This window comes from Lampris incognitus, chromosome 20 (genome assembly GCF_029633865.1).
Source record: "Lampris incognitus isolate fLamInc1 chromosome 20, fLamInc1.hap2, whole genome shotgun sequence".
NCBI lineage: Eukaryota > Metazoa > Chordata > Actinopteri > Lampriformes > Lampridae > Lampris > Lampris incognitus.
In genome coordinates this window covers 2,045,430-2,070,965 of record NC_079230.1, presented here as the reverse complement: position 1 = coordinate 2,070,965, position 25,536 = coordinate 2,045,430, and the positions used below count along the sequence as shown (strand labels likewise).

Sequence of the window (25,536 nt, the reverse complement as noted above, 5' to 3'; positions counted from 1 at the left end):
CTCCTGCGCAGAGCGGACTTGTCGGGACAGGCAGGGAGCGAGTTAGCATTAGCATAGCCAACGACCCCGGAGCTTCCTTCCACCATGAATCTCATTACGCTGCTGAAACGGTCGGAGTTTATTTACAGACATCGGGCATCGGGCTCAGCTGCCTACAAACCTGGAGGAACTGCGTCTCTTCAGGGCTCCCACTGGCTTTTCACAAGAAATGATTTTGAAGTCTGAAGCTGGGCCCGCTATTTGTCCTGGGACTGCGACAGCAAGCGGGAGTCGGTTTGTAAGTTGTGTACTTCTTTTACTCAACCAACAGGCAAATGCAAGCTGTCTGCATGTCACATATCCCTTTGTGAATTAGAAATAGCGTTGACTACCTTAGCTTTTTGTTACCTGCTGCTTTTTTTTTGTGGTTTTTTTTGGACCCCCCCCCCCACACACACACACACACACACACTTTTCTCCCCAATTGTATCCGGCCAATTACCCCACTCTTCTGAGTCGTCCCGGTCTCTACTCCACCCCCTCTGCTGATCCTGGGAGGGCTGCAGACTACCACATGTCTCCTCCCATACATGTGGAGTCACCAGCTGCTTCTTTTCACCTGGCAGCCAGGAGTTTCACCAGGGGGACGTAGCACGTGGGTCGATCACGCGCTTCCCCCCCCTCCCCCTTCCTTATCCGATGTGAGGGTCTAAGGACAGGATGTTATGTTGCGGTTGCGGTAAAGCCCCTTGAGGCAAATTTGTGATATTTGGCTAGGCGGCCGGTGTCGCAGTGTTTAGCACGGTTGCTTCACAGCAAGAAAGTTCTGGGTTCGAGCCCCGGGGTAGTCCAACCTTGGGGGTCGCCCCGGGTCGTCCTGTGTGTGGAGTTTGCATGTTCTCCCTGTGTCTGCGTGGGTTTCCTCCGGGGGCTCCGGTTTCATCCCCGCGACCCTGAGAGCAGGATAAGCGGTCTGGTTAATGGATGGGTGGATATTGGGTAGGCCTGTCAGATAGCATTTGAAATTCGAATGTACATTCGAATTATGGTAATAATATTCGAATTTGAATATGAAAATATGAAATTCGATTTTTTGTAATATATTTTTTTAATATATTTTTCCCCCTTATTAATATTATTATTATTAATACACACACGTTTAAATGGAAATAAATGATGGTTTCGTGAAACGTATTTTATGAAAATAAGCATAGCCTACATCCGTAGTAAAACCGGAAATTAAAAAGCTCTTGTCAGTTCCCACGCCGAGCGGGCGGGCTCATAGAACACAGGAAATGGCGGAATCCGAGAAGAACGTTGGCTGTAACCCAAGCGCTAGCACTAGCACTAGCACATCTCCTGCGAGAGTCATTCATACTCCACAACATCTGAGAAGTTACGTATGGAAATTCTTTGGGTTTTGGGCTGTTAATGGGAAAATCGAAGAGAGAACCCGTGACAAAGTTGTTTGCAAAATATGCAAGACAGAACTGTCCTACCGCACCACCACTACCAACCTGAGCAATCATCTCGATGCTAAACATCCCGAAAAGCTAGCAGACGATTCCGTAACGTTTACCGGAAAATATCCACACCTCGGGAAGATGGCTCAGAGATACCTCGCCGTGCCAGGGACATCCGTGCGCTCTGAGCGTGTCTTTTCTGATGCGGGAAACATAGTCACCAAAAAAAGGAGCGCTCTCGAGTCTGAACACGTGGACGCTTTGGTTTTTCTCGCAAACCACTATTAGCACAACTTCTTATACTACTACAGTGAGTAGGACTCTTGATTTTATTTTTTTAAGCCCCGTGGGTCATGGATAATTTACTATGCCTATGTTACTTACGGTAAATTCGTTAACACCATCTGGCCTTTTCCTAGTCAGATTTATTTTACTTGTATGTTACTTAGATTAGGCCCTAGTTAACATCATCTGGCCTTTTCCTAGTCAGATTTATTTTATGTTTAGGGGTGCTCAACAACAGTTTTTGGACTAATATGTGCGGACAATGTGCTGGAGTTGTATGTTGTCATAAATATGCTGTTAATAAAAACACGGGCTACAATAGACTTACTCTCTCTGTATTGATTTTTGGGGGTGATATGCAAATTCAAGGTATTCGAATGCCATTCGAACCTCAGTGTGTAATATTCGTTATTCGTTCGAAGCCTATTTTTGGCATTCGTTCACAGCTCTAATATTGGGCTATACAAATAAAACTGACTCGACTTGACAATGTAAACATCTTTTCTATTCTGGACCCTGATCCCAACCGGGCTCGCGTGGGTCCCCCCTGCTCCGGTGGCACCACTTTTTTTTTTTTTTAACTAAAGGCGTCAATCAACGTGTGCGTCGAGGGGTGATGGAGTGGTGGCCGCAGCATTGGGAGCTGTTGGCAGTGTGGGGGGGGGGGTTCCCCCTCCTGTGCTTTCCAGGCTTGGTCTCAAGCAAAACTCTTGGAACCATAAACCTAAGTGTGGTGTGGGTCGTCTCGTCCTGACGTCTCGGTGGTTTTGAATTTTAGACTACTTCCAATGAAGCAGTTCCCAGAGCAACTTCGTTGGCAGTCAAGTTAAACAGATACTAATTATTATCATTACTATATTACTGGAAATATAAACATCTCAGGCAGGCAGAACATATGATCTGCAAGCTTTGATTAGACCCATCCATCCATCCATCCATCCGTTAGCCAAGCCGCTTATCCTAAGTAGGGTTGTGGGATGCTGCAGCCTATCCCAGCAGTTGTTGGGCGGAAGGCAGGGAGACACCCTGGACAGGCCGCCAGTCCCATCACGGGGCCCGCCCACACACACACACACACACACACACACACACACACACACACACACACACTCACACACACATTCACACTAAGGCACAACTTAGTATGTCCGATTCACCTGACCTACATGTCTTTGGACTGTGGGAGGAAATCGGAGCACCCAGAGGAAACCCACGCAGACACGGGGAGAACATGCAAACTCCACACAGAGGACGACCCGGGGCGACCCCCAAGGTTGGACTACCCCGGGGCTCGAAGCCAGGACCTTCTTGGTGTGAAGCAACAGCGGTAACCACTGGGCCACTGTGCCGCCCCTGATTAGATCCCCAGTATGTAATTACATAATCACAATGTGACAATGTGAGCACACTTTAACATCGTAGCACATATTATCGTATGTTTCACAACCACTTCTGTGACAACAACTGCCTGTCACATGCTAACAAACAACACGAACAAATAAAAGATGCCAACACTTTCCATTGGTACATCTGCTAGTCGCTGAGTTTGGTGCCCAGCTGAGTGTGACTGAGGCTCAGACATGTGTGACTGAATCTCTGATGTTTGGTGTAATGCTAGAACACTAGCCAGCGCCGTTTCACTGGTCATCCTGGAGCGAGCAGCAGTGATGGGCGGGGCATGAGGCCTGTGGTATTTGCTTATTTGTACGAAATTTCTCAATGAGGGAGAAAGAGTAGAGCTTCTTTTAGCCCCAATGCAGGGTTGTTTTTCCATGTTAAACAATATATCGATCATCTCAGAGTGTTTTTAATCTTTAAAACGGGTCTGGAGGGAACCTCTATTTTTTTAATGATTTTTTTTTTGGCATTTTCCGCCTTTATTTGATAGTGATAGTCGAGAGAGTGGGGATGACACACAGTAAAGAACCCGGGGGTGGGTTCGAACCCAGGCCGTTGCGGTAAGGACTCAGCCTTATGTGGTATGCACTGTACCACGTGAGCCACCTGGGCACCTCCTGAAGGGGAACTTTGAATAAACGGTAAGCTATACAAATAATACATAGCTCTCAGCAGTGAAACTGTGCTGAAGGTTTTACACGACATTCATCTAAACACAAAACCTAGTCTTACGACCCACACACTACTTCTAGAGTAAAACTACGTCTTAGGACCCACACACAACTTCTAGAGTAAAACTATGTCTTAGGACCCACACACAACTTCTACAGTAAAACTACGTCTTACGACCCACGAACTACTTCTAGAGTAAAACTATGTCTTATGACCCACGCACTACTTCTAGAGTAAAACTACGTCTTACGACCCACACACTACTTCTAGAGTAAAACTATGTCTTATGACCCACGCACTACTTCTAGAGTAAAACTACGTCTTACGACCCACACACTACTTCTAGAGTAAAACTACGTCTTAGGACCCACACACAACTTCTAGAGTAAAACTACGTCTTACGACCCACTAACTACTTCTAGAGTAAAACTATGTCTTATGACCCACGCACTACTTCTAGAGTAAAACTACCTCTTACGACCCACACACTACTTCTAGAGTAAAACCACGTCTTACGACCCACGCATTACTTCTAGAGTAAAACCACACCTTACAACCCATGCACTACTTCCAGAGTACACAGACTCGAGAGAGACCAAAACAAACAAAACTACATCTTATGAACCACGCACTACTTCTAGAGTACACAGACTCGAGAGAGACCAAAACAAACAAAACTATGTCTTACGACCCACGCACTACTTCTAGATTAAAACTACGTCTTAGGACTTGCACACAACTTCTAGAGTAAAACTACGTCTTAGGACCCACACACAACTTCTAGAGTAAAACTACGTCTTACGACCCACCAACTACTTCTAGAGTAAAACTATGTCTTAGGACCCACACACAACTTCTAGAGTAAAACTACGTCTTACGACCCACACACTACTTCTAGAGTAAAACTACGTCTTACGACCCACACACTACTTCTAGAGTAAAACCACGTCTTACAACCCACACACTACTTCTAGAGTACACAGACTCGAGAGAGACCAAAACTATGTCTTAAGACCCACACACTACTTCTCGAGTAAAACCATGTCTTACGACCCACGCACAACTTCTAGAACACACAGACTGGAGAGAGACCAAAACAAACAAAACTACGTCTTACGACCCACACACTACTTCTAGAGTAAAACCACATCTTACGACCCACACACTACTTCTAGAATACACAGACTCGAGAGAGACCAAAAGAGTAGGCGTATGGATTAGGATTAGGCCAAAGAGGAGGTTTATGGATGTGGTGGGGGAGGACATGCAGGTGACTGGTGTGACAGAGGAAGATCCAGAGGACAGGAAGACATGGAAACGGAGGATCTGCTGTGGCGCCCCCTAACTGGAGCAGCCGAACATAGTAGTAGATCTTGGTGTTGGTTTCGACACTGTCGACCATGCACTACTTCTCGAGTAGACAGCCTAGAGAAATGGCATGGGCTTTCTGGAACTGTCTTAAATTTGTTCAGATCTTATTTCCAAGACGGGGACAAGAAAATTGCCTACAAGGTCTTTACATGCGACACAACAAAGTGTTACCACAGCTGTGCAGCTGATAGTCAGATATGCATGGCTGCCTCACGGTGGTTACGGTCCCTGAGAGGCCCCTCGTCGCTGCTTGGAACAAATTAATACTGGGTGTTCCAGAATTTCAACACATCACAACTCTGTAATACCAGGGTCTACATGGCTTCCTCTATTACCTGTCTGAGCTACTTGCTTGGTCTGTGTGTGCGTGTGTGTGTGTGTGTGTGTGTGTGTGTGTGTGTGTGTGTGTGTGTCTGCCCAGGCGGATGTGACGGGACCAATATTAGAGCAGGGAAAGAGAGAGTGTGTGTTTAATGTTCGTTGCTAGCCGGGCGTCAGGCGTGTCCTGCTAGCTATCTTTAGCCGGTGTGCTGTTGTGTAGGTCACCATGAGGAAGGGCTGCAGCCGTGCTGGTGACCTGCGTGTTCACACAGCTGCACTCAAACGAACAACCTTCATCTTCACATTCCTGCAGGAGGGGCCTCTGTCTTTCTCTGTGTGTGTTTCTCTGTGTGTGTTTCTCTGTGTGTGTGTTTCTCTCTGTGTGTGTGTGTGTGAAAGAGAGGAGGGTTCTAGGTGAGTTAACAGTCTGCATTCCACAGACAGAGTAGAGAAATTCTTACGTCACAGGACAGGCATTCCCAACACACACACACACACACACACACACACACACAATGGTCCAGTCAGCCACATCTTCAGTGTGTGTGTGCGTGTGTGTGTGTGTGTGTGTGTGTGTGTGTGTGAGTATGTGTGTGTGTATGTATGTGTGTGTATGTGAGAGTATATGTGTGTTTATGTGTGTGTGTGTGTATGTGTGTGTATGTATGTATGTGTGTGTGTATGTGAGTATATTTGTGTGTGTATGTGAGAGTATATTTGTATGTTTGTATGTATGTATATGTGTATGTGTGTGTGCGTGCGTGTGTGTGTGTGTGTGTGTGTGTGTGTATGTATGTATGTATGTATGTATGTATATATATATTATGTGTGTGTGTGTGTGTGTGTGTGTGTGTGAGAGTATATTTGTATGTATGTATATATGTATGTGTGCGTGTGTGTGTGTGTATGTGAGAGTATATTTGTGTGTATGTATGTATGCATATGTGTGTGTGTGTATGTGAGTATATTTGTGTGTGTATGTAGTATGTATATGTGTGTGTATGTATGTGTGCGTGTGTGTGTGTGTGTGCGCGTGTATGTATGTATATGTGTGTGTACGTATGTGTGTGTATGTATGTGTGTGTGTGTGTGTGTGCGCGTGTGTGTATGTATGTATATGTGTGTGTATTTATGTATGTGCGTGTGTGTGTGTGTGTGTGTGTGGTTCAACAGGCCAGGCTAGTTTTAAAGCCGTCATTAGCTAAGCAGCAGTTTAAATAGTGTTTTGGCAAGTAGTGGAAACTACCGGAACACGGCTGTGTAGACAGAGCTGTCTGTCTGTCTGTCTGTCTGTCTGTCTGTCTGTCTGTCTGTCTGTCTGTCTGTCTGTCTGTCTGTCTGTCTGGGTTTGACAACATTTTCTGGAGGGAGAAACAACCTTTCACCTTGATGTGTGTACGTGTGTGTGTGTGTGTGTGTGTGTGTGCGTGTATGTGTATGTATATGTGTGTGTGTATGTGTGTTGCATGTGCGTGTATGTATGTATGTGTGTGTGTGTGTGTGTGTGTGTGCGTGTGTGTATGTATGTATATGTGTGTGTATTTATGTATGTGCGTGTGTGTGTGTGTGTGTGTGTGGTTCAACAGGCCAGGCTAGTTTTAAAGCCGTCATTAGCTAAGCAGCAGTTTAAATAGTGTTTTGGCAAGTAGTGGAAACTACCAGAACACGGCTGTGTAGACAGAGCTGTCTGTCTGTCTGTCTGTCTGTCTGTCTGTCTGTCTGTCTGTCTGTCTGTCTGTCTGGGTTTGACAACATTTTCTGGAGGGAGAAACAACCTTTCACCTTGATGTGTGTACGTGTGTGTGTGTGTGTGTGTGTGTGTGTGTGTGTTCATGTGAGAGAAGGAATGTTGTTGTGTTTATTGAGTCCCAAATTATAGACCAGCGCTGCATTTCTGTCTGTCTCTTTCTCTGTCTGTCTCTCACACACACAGTTCCACGGTGCAGTGAGTGAGACACATCGTGGGGTAGAATGTCTCTCTGTCTCTCTCATGTCTCTCTCTCTGCATGTCTTTCTCTCTGTCTGTCTCTCTCATATCACTCTCTCTCATGTCTGTCTTACTCATGTCTGTCTCGTGTCTGTCTCTCTCATGTCTCTCTCATGTCTGTCTTTCTCATGTCTCTCTCTCTCTCATGTCTGTCTTTCTCATGTCTGTCTCTAATTCTCTCTCATGTATGTCTCTCATGTCTCTTTCTCATGTCTGTCTCTCATGTATGTCTCATGTCTGTCTGTCTGTCTGTCTGTCTGTCTGTCTGTCTGTCTGTCTCTCTCTCTCTCTCTCTCTCTCTCTCTCTCTCTCTCTCTCTCTCTCTCTCTCTCTCTCTCATGTCTCTCATGTCTCTCTCTCTCATGCCTGTCTCGCTCTCATTTCTGTCTCATGATTCTCGCTCTCTTATGTCTGTCTGTCATCTCTCTCTCATGCCTGTCTCGCTCCCATGTCTGTCTGTCTCTCTCATGTCTCTCGCTCTCTCATAATGGTCTCTCTCTCCCATGTCTCTCTCATGTCTGTCTCTCTCATGTCTGTCTCTCTCTCATGTCTCTCTCATGTCTCTCTTGTTTGTCTCTCACTCATGTCTCTCTGTGTCTCATGTCTGTCTCTCTCATGTCTGTCTCTCTCATGTCTGTCTGTTATGTCTGTCTCTCTCATGTCTCTCTCTCTCTCTCATGTCTCTCTGATGTCTGTCTCTCTCGTCTGTCTCTCATGTCTGTCTCTCTCTCGTGTCTCTCTCTCTGTCATGTCTCTCTGATGTCTCTCTCTCTCATGTCTGTGTCTCTCTCTGCATGTCTGTCTGCATGTGAATCTACATTCACTCATATAACTTACATGTATTCATTTATCAGAGCTTTTATCCAAAGCTGCTTAGAAGAGTCAGTAGCAGTTAGCAGATAAGCTCATGTGTCAACCTACAGACACGTAAGATGACTCCAGACAACCTACAGACAACCTACAGACATGTAAGATGACTCCATACAACCTACAGACATGTAAGATCAAGACAACCTACAGACATTTAAGATGACTCCATACAACCTACAGACACGTAAGATGACTCCAGATAACCTACAAACACGTAAGATCAAGACAATCTACAGACAACCTACAGACATGTAAGATGACTCCAGACAACCTACAGACACGTAAGATCAAGACAATCTACAGACAACCTACAGACATGTAAGATGACTCCATACAACCTACAGACATGTAAGATCAAGACAACCTACAGACAACCTACAGACATGTAAGATGACTCCATACAACCTACAGACAACCTACAGACATGTAAGATCAATACAACCTACAGACATGTAGGATGACTCCATACAACCTACAGACATGTAGGATGACTCCATACAACCTACAGACATGTAAGATGACTCCATACAACCTACAGACATGTAAGATCAAGACAACCTACAGACAACCTACAGACATGTAAGATGACTCCATACAACCTACAGACAACCTACAGACATGTAAGATCAATACAACCTACAGACATGTAGGATGACTCCATACAACCTACAGACACGTAAGATGACTCCAGACAACCTACAGACACGTAAGATGACTCCAGGCAACCTACAGACAACCTACAGACATGTAAGATGACTCCATACAACCTACAGACAACCTACAGACATGTAAGATGACTCCATACAACCTACAGACATGTAAGATCAAGACAACCTACAGACAACCTACAGCCATGTAAGATCAAGACAACCTACAGACATGTAAGATGACTCCATACAACCTACAGACAACCTACAGACATGTAAGATCAATACAACCTACAGACATGTAGGATGACTCCATACAACCTACAGACATGTAAGATCAAGACAACCTACGGACATGTAAGATGACTCCATACAACCTACAGACATGTAAGATCAAGGCAACCTACAGACATGTAAGATGACTCAATACAGCCTAGAGACATGTAAGATCAATACAACCTACGGACAACCTACAGACATGTAAGAGGACTCAATGCAGCCTAGAGACATGTAAGATCAATACAACCTACGGACAACCTACAGACATGTAAGAGGACTCAATACAGCCTACAGACAACCTACAGACATGTGAGATGACTCAATACAACCTACAGACAACCTACAGACATGTGAGATGACTCAATACAACCTACAGACAACCTACAGGCATGTGAGATGACGCAATACAACCTACAGACATGTGCGATGACTCAATACAACCTGCAGACAACCTACAGACATGTGGGATGACTCAGTACAACCTAGAGATGACGTACAGACATGTAAGACGACTCAGTACAACCTACAGACATGTGGGATGACTCAACACAACCTACAGACATGTGGGATGACTCAATACAACCTACAGACATGTGGGATGACTCAATACAACCTACAGACGTGGGATGACTCAATACAACCTACAGACATGTGGGATGACTCAACACAACCTACAGACATGTGAGATGACTCAGTACAACCTACAGACATGTGAGATGACTCAATGCAACCTACAGACAACCTACAGACATGTGAGATGACTCAATACAACCTACAGACATGTGGGATGACTCAATACAACCTACAGACATGTAAGATCAAGGCAACCTACCGACATGTAAGATGACTCAATACAGCCTAGAGACATGTAAGATCAATACAACCTACGGACGACCTACAGACATGTAAGAGGACTCAATACAACCTACAGACAACGTACAGACATGTGAGATGACTCAATACAACCTACAGACAACCTACAGGCATGTGAGATGACGCAATACAACCTACAGACAACCTACAGACATGTGCGATGACTCAATACAACCTGCAGACAACCTACAGACATGTGGGATGACTCAACACAACCTACAGACATGTGAGATGACTCAATACAACCTACAGACATGTGGGATGACTCAATACAACCTACAGACGTGGGATGACTCAATACAACCTACAGACATGTGGGATGACTCAACACAACCTGCAGACACGTGGGATGACTCAATACAACCTACAGACATGTGGGATGACTCAACGCAACCTACAGACATTGTGGATGACTCAATACAACCTACAGACATGTGGGATGACTCAATACAACCTACAGACATGTGGGATGACTCGACACAACGTACAGACGTGGGATGACTCAACACAACCTACAGACATGTGAGATGACTCAGTACAACCTACAGACATGTGAGATGACTCAATGCAACCTACAGACAACCTACAGACATGTGAGATGACTCAATGCAACCTACAGACAACCTACAGACATGTGAGATGACTCAATACAACCGAGAGACAACCTACAGACATTGACTCAATACAACCTAGAGACAACCTACAGACATGTGAGATGACTCAACACAACCTACAGACATGTGGGATGACTCAATACAACCTACAGACATGTGGGATGACTCAATACAACCTACAGACGTGGGATGACTCAATACAACCTACAGACATGTGGGATGACTCAACACAACGTACAGACATGTGGGATGACTCAACACAACCTACAGACATGTGAGATGACTCAATACAACCTACAGACATGTGGGATGACTCAATACAACCTACAGACATGTAAGATCAATACAACCTACGGACAACCTACAGACATGTAAGAGGACTCAATACAACCTACAGACAACGTACAGATATGTGAGATGACTCAATACAACCTACAGACAACCTACAGACATGTGAGATGACTCAATACAACCTACAGACAACCTACAGGCATGTGAGATGACGCAATACAACCTACAGACAACCTACAGACATGTGCGATGACTCAATACAACCTGCAGACAACCTACAGACATGTGGGATGACTCAATACAACCTACAGACATGTAAGATGACTCAGTACAACCTACAGCCATGTGGGATGACTCAACACAACCTACAGACATGTGAGATGACTCAATACAACCTACAGACATGTGGGATGACTCAATACAACCTACAGACGTGGGATGACTCAATACAACCTACAGACATGTGGGATGACTCAACACAACCTGCAGACACGTGGGATGACTCAATACAACCTACAGACATGTGGGATGACTCAACGCAACCTACAGACATTGTGGATGACTCAATACAACCTACAGACATGTGGGATGACTCGACACAACGTACAGACGTGGGATGACTCAACACAACCTACAGACATGTGAGATGACTCAGTACAACCTACCGACATGTGAGATGACTCAATACAACCGAGAGACAACCTACAGACATTGACTCAATACAACCTAGAGACAACCTACAGACATGTGAGATGACTCAGTACAACCTACAGACATATGGGATGACTCAATACAACCTACAGACATGTGGGATGACTCAACACAACCTACGGACATGTGAGATGACTCAATACAACCTACAGACATGTGAGATGACTCAGTACAACCTACAGACATGAGAGATGACTCAATACAACCTACAGACAACCTACAGACATGTGAGATGACTCAATACAACCTAGAGACAACCTACAGACATGTGGGATGACTCAGTACAACTACAGACATGTGGGATGACTCAATACAACCTACAGACATGTGGGATGACTCGACACAACGTACAGACGTGGGATGACTCAACACAACCTACAGACATGTGAGATGACTCAGTACAACCTACAGACATGTTGGATGACTCAACACAACCTGCAGACATGTGAGATGACTCAGTACAACCTACAGACATGTGGGATGACTCAACACAACCTACAGACATGTGGGATGACTCAACACAACCTACAGACATGTGAGATGACTCAACACAACCTACAGACATGTGGGATGACTCAACACAACCTACAGACATGTGGGATGACTCAATACAACCTACAGACATGTGGGATGACTCAATACAACCTACAGACATGTGGGATGACTCAACACAACCTACAGACATGTGGGATGACTCAACACAACCTACAGACGTGGGATGACCCAATACAACCTACAGACATGTGGGATGACTCAACACAACCCTACAGACATGTGGGATGACTCAACACAACCTACAGACATGTGAGATGACTCAGTACATCCTACAGACATGTGGGATGACTCAATACAACCTACAGACATGTGGGATGACTCAATACAACCTACAGACATGTGGGATGACTCAATACAACCTACAGATGTGGGATGACCCAATACAACCTACAGACATGTGAGATGACTCAGTACAACCTACAGACATGTGGGATGACTCAACACAACCTACAGACATGTGAGATGACTCAATACAACCTACAGACATGTGGGATGACTCAATACAACCTACAGATGTGGGATGACCCAACACAACCTACAGACATGTGGGATGACTCAATACAACCTACAGACATGTGGGATGACTCAATACAACCTACAGACATGTGAGATGAGTCAGTGATAGTGTTGTCAGAGAGTTCATGTCATGCATTACTACATGAGTCAGTAGAAGATGTCACACATAGCATCATTGTGTTCATGGTCTATCTGGAGTCCTCCCACAGGGGGACAAGATGTGGCCTACCCTAGTGTGTGTGGGTGTGTGGTGTGTGTGTGGGGTGTGTGTGGCTGCCTGAAGTGCTTTCCAGGGGAGGGGCAGTGTAGGAATGGAGAGAATGGCCCAGCGAGAGGCAGAGGCTGTGTGTGGACTTACACATGACCCGTCAGTCCTGTTTCCAGCCAGTCTGGCTCCGAGTCTCACGGTGTCTGTCCTCCAGACGTCTCCAGGACACTCTGTGGACTCTTTAAATCTCCTGTGTTCAACTCGCTGTGGGGAAGAAAGGAGAAACAGAAGGAACAAACGAGAGAGACCTGGATGAGCAGGGGAGAGAGTCAGGAGGAGAGAAGCAGTGTCAGAAGAGGAGAAAACAGGAGAGAACCACAGTAGTGCAAGGGAGGAAAGGATGGAAGATGAACGATGAGAGAAGAAAATGGAACAGGAAGAATGAGAAATCATTGGATGAAGGGAGGAAGGAGTGAAGAGGAGGAGAATGTAGTTCAGCTGACAGAGGGAGGAGTGGAAAAGGGAAGAAATAATGCTTTCTTCATCCTGTAATGATCAAATGCAGACATCAATCAAAACACAACTTACAAGTCAACATACTATTTATATCACTTGTCTATCATCCATCATCCTTCTATCTCTCCATCACTTCTCCATCATCCATCATCTTTCTGTCTCTCATCACTTCTCCATCATCCATCATCATTCTATCTCTCCATCACTTCTCCATCATCCATCATCAATCTGTCTCTCCATCACTTCTCCATCATCATTCTGTCTCTTTATCACTTCTCCATCATCCATCATCATTCTATCTCTCCATCACTTCTCTATCATCCATCATCAGTCTATCTCTCCATCACTTCTCTATCATCCATCATCAGTCTATCTCTCCATCACTTCTCCATCATCCATCATCAGTCTATCTCTCCATCACTTCTCCATCATCATTCTATCGCTCATCACTTCTCTATCATCCATCATCGTTCTATCGCTCATCACTTCTCTATCATCCATCATCATTCTATTGCTCATCACTTCTCCATCATCCATCATCTTTTTTTCTCTCATCACTTCTCTATCATCCACAATAATAATAATAGCATCATCATTCTGTCTCTCCATCACTTCTCTATCATCCATCATCATTCTATCTCTCATCACTTCTCAGTCATCTGTATTGATAATCCTGACCTCAATACAGCTGAGTGGGTAACAGAGTCTGATAAGTGACTGTTATTATATTTCTTTAAAACTGTATATCTGCCTGCCTGCCTCTCTGTCTGTCTGTCTGTCTGTCTGACTCGCTTTGTGAGTCTGTCTAAATCTGCCTGCCTGTCCATCTGTCTGTCTGTCTGTCTGTCTGTCTGTCTGTCTGTCTGTCTGTCTGTCTGTCTGACTGACTTGCTTTGTGAGTCTGTCTAAATCTTCCTGCCTGTCCGTCTGTCAGAGTGTGTCTTTGTCTGTCCGGTGCTGCATTTGGCCTTGTCCACTGACCACAGATGCTGCAGTTCTCTGATTGGCTTGTTGTGACTCACTGTGCTCTCCCATTAGCTGTGTAGGTGTGCAGGCGGGGCTTAGAGATGGCAGGAGCATCGGTTAAAGTGGCGGTCAGAGTCCGCCCCTTTAATTCCCGAGAGACCAATCGAGATGCCAAGTGTGTCATCCAGATGCAGGGCAACACTACATGTAAGTACCACCCCTGCCCCCCTCCTCTGGTTGGGTTTGGTTGGATTTGTGCTTGTGTGTTGTCAGTAGTGTGTATTGTATTTTGATATAGAAATATTTTCTAAGCATCCTATTGGTCGTAACCTGACTGGTTACCTGTGGTGGTTGTTGGAACAGTAGATGGTCACGTGATTCATGTTGGCTCAGACACTTCCTTCCCACCTAATCTGAAGTCTGACCCATTGGTAACTTTAAATAGTTCCAGTAAAATACTTACAGTGACTGTTAAGCAAAATGCTCCCTGGTTATTTATCACTTGTTTATTTGATAATTCATCATTCTTACAGAAAATGCTTTCATCACTTCCTGCTCTTCATATCCTTATTACTTTTACGATCAAACTCCTCAGCTACCATCAGTGTTGGAATGTTGTCCTACCAGCACCTGCACAACTTTCATTTAGTTACACATCCAGGACTTTGAAGCTTGATCGGAAAGTCTGCAAACATCTTGGAAATACTGTTGGAGAGCTCTCTCTCTCTTTCTCTCTCTCTCTCTCTCTCTCTCTTCCTCCGTCTCTGTCTTTCCTCTCACACACACATACACACACATACACACATACACACACACAGACACACAGACACACAGACACACACACACACACACACACACACACACACACACACACACACACACACACACACACACACACAGTACTAACTGAGTTGGGCTGGTTTTGGTGTTGAGCTGTTAAGCGTCACGTTGTGGGGATTTGGACATTCAGGTACAGCTCCAGAATAGCTTTTTTCATCAGCGTCCTGGAACGGTCCCAGAAAATAATTTGAACTGCCCCAAAAACACATTATTCAATTTATTAGGAAATGAATGATTGTATTTTTAGTTATTTATTTATTTTATTTTTTTATTCCCCCTCTTTTTCTCCCCAATTCTATCCGGCCAATTACCCCACTCTTCTGAGCTGTCCTGGTTGCTGCTCCACCCCCTCTGCCGATCCGGGGATAGCTGCCGACTACCACATGTCTTCTCTGATACATGTGGAGTCACCAGCCGCTCTTTTCACCTGACAGTGAGGAGCTTCGCCAGGGGGATGTAGCATGTGGGAGGATCACGCTATTACCCCAGTTCCCCTCCCCCCCAAACAGGTGCCCTGACCAACCAGAGGAGGCACTCTTGCACCGTCCAGGACACTTACCCCCATCCAGCTTCCCTCCCGCAGACACGGCCAGTTGTGTCTGTAGAGACACCCGACCTAACCAGAAGTAACACGGGGATTCGATCCGGCGAGCCCCGTGTTGGTAGGCAATGGAATGGACCGCCATGCTACAGAAAAACAAATTTAAGGCATGTTGGCGACACCCCCACTTCAAACAGTGGCATCTCCTTGACTATGTCATTGTACGAACCAGGGACCACTGTGACATGAACATCACGATAGCCATGATCGCCTCATCTCTCTCCATGATGTCCATCAAACTCAAGAGGAAGAGGGGTTCAAAAGAAGCAGATGTGGTGAAGACTAAACCTTGAAAGCCTGAATGAAACTGCCACCCAGCAGCAACTTCAGGCCTCTCTTGGGGAAACCCTTCAACAGAGCTCTCTAATTGTGTCCATATTCAAGAAAGGGGACAAGGCGGAATGTGGAAACTACAGGGGCATCTCACTCCTGTCAACAATGGGCAGAGTTCTCGTTCACATCCTCGCAAACTGACTGCTTCCACTGGCTGAGGAAGTATTCCCAGAATCTCAGTGTGGCTTCTGCCCATCCAGAGGTACAGCAGACGTGATATTTACAGCACGCCAACTCCGGGAAAAATGCCTTGAACAAAGTCAGCCTTTATACATGGCTTTCATAGACCTGACAAAGGCCTTTGACTCAGTAGACCGCCAGGCTCTGTGGAGCATACTATCAAGATATGGCTGCCCTGACAAATACATCAGAATACTGAGGTTTCTACATGATGGCATGTCAGTCACATTGCTCAACAACAGCAGTTCTGAGTCAGACCCCTTCAGCGTGGAAACAGGGGTCAAACAGGGATGCATAATCGCACCCACCCTGTTTGCCATCTTTATTGCTGCCATACTCCACCTCATTGACGAAGAGCTGCCACAGGGGATCCCAGTCCTATACAGAACTGACGGCAGGCTCTTCAGCCTTAATAGGTTCAAGGCCAAGAGCAAAGTCTGCAACACCACCATCATGGAGCTTCGGTATGCAAATGACAATGCCATCACAGCACACTCCGCAGAAGACCTCCAGGATTTTCTGAATGCCTTTGCCATGGCATACAGAGCCCTGGGTCTAGCATTGAACATCAAGAATCAACCTCCACCCAACCAGCCATATACCCAGCCCACCATAAAAGTGAATAACAAAATTCTTGAAAACGTTGATCACTTCCCCTACCTCAGCAGCCTTCTCTCCTCAAAAGCTGATATCGACTCTGAGGTCAACTATCGCCTGAGTTGTGCCAGTGGTGCTTATGCCAGATTCAGGAAAAGAGTCTTTGAAGACTGAGACCTAAAGGCCCAAACAAAACTCCTGGTCTACAGAGCTGTTTTTCTCCCCACCTTGCTGTATGGAGCAGAGTCATGGACCACCTACAGCAGGCACCTGGGAGCCCTGGAACAATACCACCAAAGATCCTTACGAAAGATCCTGAGGATCAGCTGGAAGGACAGACACACCAGCGTTCTGGAAGAAGCCAACATGATAAGCATCACCACCACCACAATAAAGCAGCACCAACTCCGATGGACAGGCCATGTCATCGTCATGTCCAACACACGTCTCCCTAAACAGATCCTGTACTCCCAGCTGAAGGAAGGTCAGCAAGCTCCTGGCAGGCAAAAGAAACGTTTCAAGGACAATATCAAGACCAGTCTGAGGAAATTCAACATCATATCGAGCAACTGGGAACACACTGCACTGGATAGGCGCTCCTGGAAGAAGGTAGAAATCTGCAGGAAGGAGCCGCACGTCATGAAACGGAGCTCCACTGTGCTGCAGAGAAAAAGTAACTGCGCTGCAAGGAGAGGGAGAAAAAGGGCCAACCACCACCACCAACCACCACCACTTTCCCCTGTCTACACTGCACCAAAGTATGTGGATCGCAGATCAGCCTCTACAGCCATCTGAAGATTCACAAGTAGACAACCCAACAGAAAGGAAAGTCATACTTACTTCGAATGACCGCCAGTGATGATGATGGTGACTTGATAGCATTGTTAGCACTTTCAGTTGATGCCAGTTTGTACTGTTAATCTCAAACTAGCTAGTTAAGGCATTTAACATAGTTAGCTTTGTGGAGACTTTGAGAACCGGTCACTACAGTGTGTGTATAGTGATAGGACTGGTGTGTTAGTATGATGTTAGAGTCTTTATTGGTGCGATGTAGATATGTGTATGTGTGTGTGTTTGTTTTTAGACTGCCGTGCGGCATGTTTTCTTAAAACTGCCTCTGTTGCATTTCATCCTATTTATAAACTTAGTGTGTGTGTGTGTGTGTCTGTGTGTGTGTGGCGTTAAACATGTCTTGGCATCCCCAGAACGCCCATGCTTGTCATGTGACCTGGGGGGTCTATGGTATTTATAGAGGCCTATGCACACACACACACACACACACACACACACACACACACACACACACACACACACACACACACACACACACACACACAAAAACAAACAAACAAACAAACACAATGCTACAGGAAGCGACAGAGGACAGTGGAGGTCAGGGTTTATTAGAGAAGTCACTGGTTTGAATCCAAAGATTCTCTGGACTTTCCACTAAGCACTTTACTGTTCATATTCTCCACCTACAGAAGATAACAAATCAGTAGAAGACCGGTAATACTGGGCAACTCCCAGTAACAGGTCTGGTTCTGTGAAGACTGGTTATACTGGCCAACTCCCAGTAACAGGTCTGGTTCTGTGAAGACTGCTTATACTGGCCAACTCCCAGTAACAGGTCTGGTTCTGTGAAGACTGCTTATACTGGCCAACTCCCAGTAACAGGTCTGGTTCTGTGAAGACTGCTTATACTGGCCAACTCCCAGTAACAGGTCTGGTTCTGTGAAGACTGCTTATACTGGGCAACTCCCAGTAACAGGTCTGGTTCTGTGAAGACTGCTTATACTGGCCAACTCCCAGTAACAGGTCTGGTTCTGTGAAGACTGCTTATACTGGCCAACTCCCAGTAACAGGTCTGGTTCTGTGAAGACTGCTTATACTGGCCAACTCCCAGTAACAGGTCTGGTTCTGTGATGACTGCTTATACTGGCCAACTCCCAGTAACAAGTCTGGTTCTGTGAAGACTGGTTATACTGGCCAACTCCCAGTAACAAGTCTGGTTCTGTGAAGACTGGTTATACTGGCCAACTCCCAGTAACAAGTCTGGTTCTGTGAAGACTGGTTATACTGGCCAACTCCCAGTAACAAGTCTGGTTCTGTGAAGACTGGTTATACTGGCCAACTCCCAGTAACAGGTCGGGTTCTGTGAAGACTGCTTATACTGGCCAACTCCCAGTAACAGGTCTGGTTCTGTGAAGACTGCTTATACTGTCCAAGTCCCAGTAACAGGTCTGGTTCTGTGATGACTGGTTATACTGTCCAACTCCCAGTAACAGGTCTGGTTCTGTGAAGACTGGTTATACTGGCCAACTCCCAGTAACGAGTCTGGTTCTGTGAAGACTGGTTATACTGGCCAACTCCCAGTAACAAGTCTGGTTCTGTGAAGACTGGTTATACTGGCCAACTCCCAGTAACAGGTCTGGTTCTGTGAAGACTGCTTATACTGTCCAACTCCCAGTAACAGGTCTGGTTCTGTGATGACTGGTTATACTGTCCAACTCCCAGTAACAGGTCTGGTTCTGTGAAGACTGGTTATACTGGCCAACTCCCAGTAACGAGTCTGGTTCTGTGATGACTGCTTATACTGGCCAACTCCCAGTAACAAGTCTGGTTCTGTGAAGACTGGTTATACTGGCCAACTCCCAGTAACAAGTCTGGTTCTGTGTGGTGTTTCCAGGTATTTCCAACCCCAAACAGCCTAAAGATGCAGCGAAGAACTTCACCTTTGACTATTCCTACTGGTCACACACTACGGTGAGAGAAACACACACACACACACACACACACACACACACACACACACACACACACACACACACACACACACACACAGAAAAAAATGTTTTTCCTGCCATTATAAGTCTTGAGTGCAGCACCTAAGTTGATTGAATGGGAAATTTGGGGGGGGGAGGTCGCACAAAGGTGAATCAGTTCATCTGGACTCATGTTGTGTCCAGATGAACTGATTCACCTTTGTGTGATTTTCTTACCTGGATTATTGAGCATGCATCAATAAAGACATGGAGGGAAAAAGGTTGTTAATATGCAGCACTCGAGCTAAAACGTCTAGCTGATAAAAGGTTTTGCCTGTCAGTCTGAGGATGTGCAGCCTCCTTAGCGGACCCTCGCTCGAAAGTGACCACGTGTGACATGAAACCACAGAGATCAGGCTATCATAACGTCAAACCCTTGTTAAGAGACGTTAAATGTGCTGAAGCATGGCGGTGTTCATGATATAAAGTGAATGACGGCGACTGGCTGCTCTGCTGGTTGGCTTTCATTCATTCTAAAACAATACAACAACGGCTCAGCCATGGGAAACGTGTTATTGGAGCTACTGGGGTGTAGGGCTGTCACAGCTATTACATAATCGCCTGATCGCCATTATTCTACCCGACCGTGATCCTTTTGCATCATGGTCAGAATCGTTTCCATTCCTTTGTATAAAAACAGCTGGATGAAACTCACAGAAATGTCATATTTCATCACTATTCCCACTTCGTTTTCCACCGTTTGTTGTTTGACTGGCGCTCTTTTAATGCCGTCATCTTGTTGCGCCCCTGGCACATGCGTGGTGAATCACTCAATCAATCAATCAATCAATCAATCAATCAATCAATCAATCAATCAATAAGTCAAGTTGCATTAGCACCAACTTTATCTTGAGATGCTTATTCTATAATATTCTATAATATTCTGTAATCTGTAATATTCTATAATATTTTTAATATTCTGTAATATTCTATAATCTCTAATAGTCTATAATATTCTAGAATATTCTGTAATCTGTTATATTCTATAATATTTTTTAATATTCTGTACTCTGTAATATTCTATAATATTTTTTAATATTCTGTAATATTCTATAATCTGTAATATTCTATAATATTCTGTAATCTAATATTCTATAATATTTTTTAATATTCTATAATCTGTAATATTCTATAATATTCTGTAATCTGTAATATTCTATCATATTTTATAATAATCTGTAATATTCTATAATACTCTATATTGTTCTGTAATATTCTATAATATTCGACGAGCATCTGTTGACGTTAGCATCATGGATATGTTATAGTGGAGTTTTAACGTTGCAGACTTCGGTGTGGCAGCGAGGTGAGTAAGGGGGATTACTGTTGGTCCATTGGTGTTCGTCCAGGTCTCCTGTGCTGAGATCAGCGCTGAATGATTTGCTGACTTGTGAAATACGATCGATTTGTCGTTTACTTTCACGCCTCATACCCAAATACATCATGTTTATGTCCCCCTCTTTTCTCCCAAATTGTACTTGGCCAGTTACCCTACTTTTCACATCCGGGGATTCGACCCGGCGATCCCGTGTCGGTAGGCAACGGAATAGACCGCTACGCTACCCGGACGCCCCTACATAATGTTTATGTTTTGACACGGTCTCCGCCTGATCTGACGCAACCGTAGATGAGTCGCGCATGCGCACGGGCAGCGACGGAAAGCAGCATTGGTCGAGCGAGCTAGAGAGTGAATGGAGAGAGAGAGCGGCGATACCGAGGATAATGCTTTTTTATCACCGCAGCTACGAGAGTTTTCATGACACTCACAACTGCACAAACATATTGTAGCGAATTCGGGAGGCAACCACAGGAAGTGCCGCGGCCGGGACGCAAACCCGTATCGCCCGCACCGCAGGAGACATCGCTAACCGCTCACCTAAAGGGTCCGACCCGTCAGCCAGCGGCCAAAGTGTCTACTTACCCATGCACGTTACACTATGTAGGCTGATAGGTCCAGTATGAGGATTAGCAGCACGCGGACACACACACACACACACACACACACACACACACACACACACACACACACACACACACACACACACTCACTCTCACCAAATGCATAACTCCCTCTGCCTGGCGGAGATGACAAACAATGCAGTAGTATACACACGTTAAGTTGTTTTATCATTACAACTGTGTGTGTGTGTGTGTGTGTGTGTGTGTGTGTGTGTGTGTGTGTGTGTGTGTGTGTGTGTGTGTGTGTGTGTGTGTGTGTGTGTGTGTGTGTGTCAGGCTGAGGATCCTAATTTTGCGTCCCAGCTGCAGGTGTATAAAGACATTGGGGAGGAAATGCTGCTTCACGCCTTTGAAGGTAAATGATGTATAACGATGACTTATTTATCTGCTCTTATTAATCCTCTTTATTAATTAATTTATTAATCTCTTATTAATCCTCTTTATTAATTTGTTGATCTCTTATTGAACAAATCACTGTCCCCTGCATCTGACTCAGTGGCCCCTACCCCGGCCCCTCTTCTCCCCATTCCTCTCGACCTGCCTCCCCCTCCCCCTGATCGCCGCCTCTCCCGGTTTGTTCTGGTTGCCCCTCCCACTATCTTTGAAGTCAACAGCTCATAAAAATCCACAACCTGCCCCCTTGACCCCCTCCCCACCCCCTACTGAAGAATTACCTTCCTGCCCTATGCCCCTACGTCACCAACCTTTTCAATTCCTCACTGTCCCATGGAATTGTCCCCTCTGCCTTTAAAACTGCTGCTGTCACCCCAATTCTCAAGAAACCCGGTCTTGAGCCATCCTGCCTCAACCACTACCGGCCAATCTCTAACCTCCCTTCCTTTCAAAGACCCTGGAACACCTTGTTGCCACACAACTCCAAACCTATGTACATTTCAACAACCTACTTGAACCCCTCCAGTCCAGTTTTTGCCCACTCCACAGCACTGAAACTGCACTCCTGAAAGTACTCAATGACCTCCTCACCTCTGCTGATACTGGAGCCCTTAAGAGCCTCATCCTCCTCGACCTGAGTTCAGCCTTCGATACTGTGAGCCACAGCATCCTGCTCACCAGATTGAAAGATGTCAGTATTGAAGGCACCGTACTCAGCTGGCTCCAGTCCTACCTCTCCAACAGGTCACACTTCATCTTACTTCACAACCACTCCTCTGTTCCATCCACAGTCACACAAGGTGTTCCCCAAGGTTCTGTACTCGGCCCACTCCACTTCATCATCTATATCCTCCCTCTTGGTCAGATTCCCGGCCATTTCAACCTGGACTTCCACTGCTATGCTGATGACACCCAGATATACATCAGCACCAAATCCCCTCACAATTCATCCATCTTCCACATCGACTCCTGTCTGTCTGCGATAAAAGTCTGGATGCCGCAAAACCTCCTCAAACTCAACAGTGACAAAACTGAATGAACTCTTCATTGGCTCCAAGTCCACTCTCAGCCAAATCAACAACCTCACACTCGGCATCAATGGTACTACTGTCTCCCCTTGCTCCCAGGCATGGTGTGATCCTTGATCCCACCCCCTCCCTTGAGCCCCATATCCGCCAAATTGTCAAATCCTCCTTCTATTAACTTCGCAACATTGCAAAAATAAGAACCTCTCTCACACACCCTGCTGCTGAGATACTGATCCATGCCTTCATCTCCTCCCACCTTGATTACTGCAACTCACTCCTCTATGGCATCAGTGCTAGCTCTATCAAGAGACTCCAATCTTTCCAGAACGCATCCGCCCGACTTTTAACTTTCACCGAATATTGGCACCACATCACCACAGTCCTAAAAGACCTCCACTGGCTACCCATCTCCCATCGGATCAATTACAAAATCCTGGTTCTCACTTACAAAGCCCTTCACCAACTGGCTCCCCCATACCTCAGTGACCTCCTCTCCCCCTAACAACCCTCTCGGTCCCTCAGATCCATCTCAGCCTCCCTTCTCTCCACCCCCAGGTCCAACCTCCGTGGCTTTGGTGACCGAGCATTCTCCAGGGCAGCTCCCAGCCCGTGGAACTCACTCCCTCAAATAATTAGAGACTCAGAATCCATCCCACTCTTCCAATCCTGTCTCAAGACACACCTCTTCTCCATTGCCTTCTTGTGCCCCCCCCCCGCCCTCTTATCCACCCCTAATCTGAGGCAGACTAAGGACCGAGCACTCGACCTGCTGCCCCCTCCTTTTGGAACTCCCTCCCCAAGCGATCTGCTCACATTCAAGTCCTTAATCAGGACTCACCTCTTCAGACCTGCTTTCATGTGTGATTAATGTTGTGTTGCATGTTTTTGGTGTGTTGCTTTTAAGTTTTCTCTAATTTATGTAAAGCGTCTTTGAGTATGATGAAAAGCGCTCTATAAATAAAATGCATTATTATTTATTATTATTATTAATCCTCTTTTCCACTGAAATGCTTCTGTTCACGTCATCATTGAGTCACAGGTTTATGTTTGGAAGTCAGCTCCAGGAATATTGGTTTTCTTTAGAGTAAGTATCCTTTTAAGGGGGTGTTTCATAGGGCTGTGGCAGTAACCACATGACTGCAATACCGCGGTCATGTGATGCCGGATGCGGGGACCAGCTCATTACTGCCAACACCGCCTTTTCATTTTCTTTTTTTGTTTTTTTATGCTGTTGAAAGGTACAGGAGAGCATATGGTGTGTGTTATGAATATAAACACAATAACAAATGTAAACACAGTAATCCTGTTTCAGTCATCATCAGTGACTGTCTTCCAGCCTGGGTCCACGAGCTTCTGGAGAAACAAAACTTTTCTGTTGCTCGTCACTTCAGCTTCACGAGCGAGGCGGGGGGAAAGACCTTTAAACACATGGGGGATGTTTTATTTATTTATTTGTTTATTTGGGATTTTTTACCTCTATTTCTCCCCAGCTGTATCCGGCCAATTACCCCACTCTTCCGAGCCGTCCCGGTCTCTGCTCCACCCCTTCTGCTGATCCGCGGAGGGCTGCAGACTACCACATGCCTCCTCTGATACATGTGGAGTCACCAGCCGCTTCTTTTCACCTGACAATGAGAAGTTTCACCAGGGGGATGTAGTGCATGGGAGGATAACGCTATTCCCCCCAGTTCTCCCTCCCCCCTAAACAGGCGCCCCGACCAACCAGAGGAGGCGCTAGTGCAGTGACCAGGACACATACCCACATCCGGCTTCCCACCCACAGACACGGCCAATTGTGTCTGTAGGGACGCCCGGCCATGCTGGAGGTAACACGGGGATTCGAACCAGCGATTCCCGTGTTGGTAGGCAACAGAATAGACCGCTACACTACCCGGACACCCCCATATGGGGGATTTCTTTTGTGTGTCCAATTATTGTTAATTATTTCTAAGCTAAGGTCCTGTGATGGCCTAGCAGCCTGTCCAGGGTGTCTCCCCGCCTGCCACCCAATGACTGCTGGGATAGGCTCCAGCAACCCCGCGACCCTGAGAGCAGGATAAGCGGTTTGGACAATGGATGGGTATTGGATGGATGGAGTACTTGTGATGTCTACAGATAACGTTCAGTTGAGTATAAAAGACAGAAGCATAAAGTAAACATAAACATAAAGTAAACATACTGTAGCGTGCACGAATAAGTAGACACGTTAGCCCTTGGCTAACGGGTCAGACCCTTCAGTCGACTGGTTAACGTTGCCG

At 45.7% G+C, this 25,536-nt stretch overlaps 1 protein-coding gene across 5 annotated transcripts in view; it reads left to right on the top strand.

Annotated features, from left to right (window-relative positions):
* Positions 1-25,536, top strand: part of LOC130130741 (kinesin-like protein KIF1C) — a 71,846-nt gene that overhangs the window by 5,756 nt on the left and 40,554 nt on the right. For 3 of the 5 annotated variants that reach the window (XM_056300537.1, XM_056300536.1, XM_056300535.1), the window contains exons 2-4: positions 14,603-14,729; positions 19,763-19,839; positions 22,134-22,212. In XM_056300537.1, coding sequence (XP_056156512.1) covers positions 14,603-14,729; positions 19,763-19,839; positions 22,134-22,212 — 283 coding nt within the window. Of the gene's footprint in view, positions 1-14,594; positions 14,730-19,762; positions 19,840-22,133; positions 22,213-25,230; positions 25,404-25,536 lie in introns of those variants that run through there. The other 2 variants (XM_056300538.1, XM_056300539.1) reach the window with 2 other exon arrangements.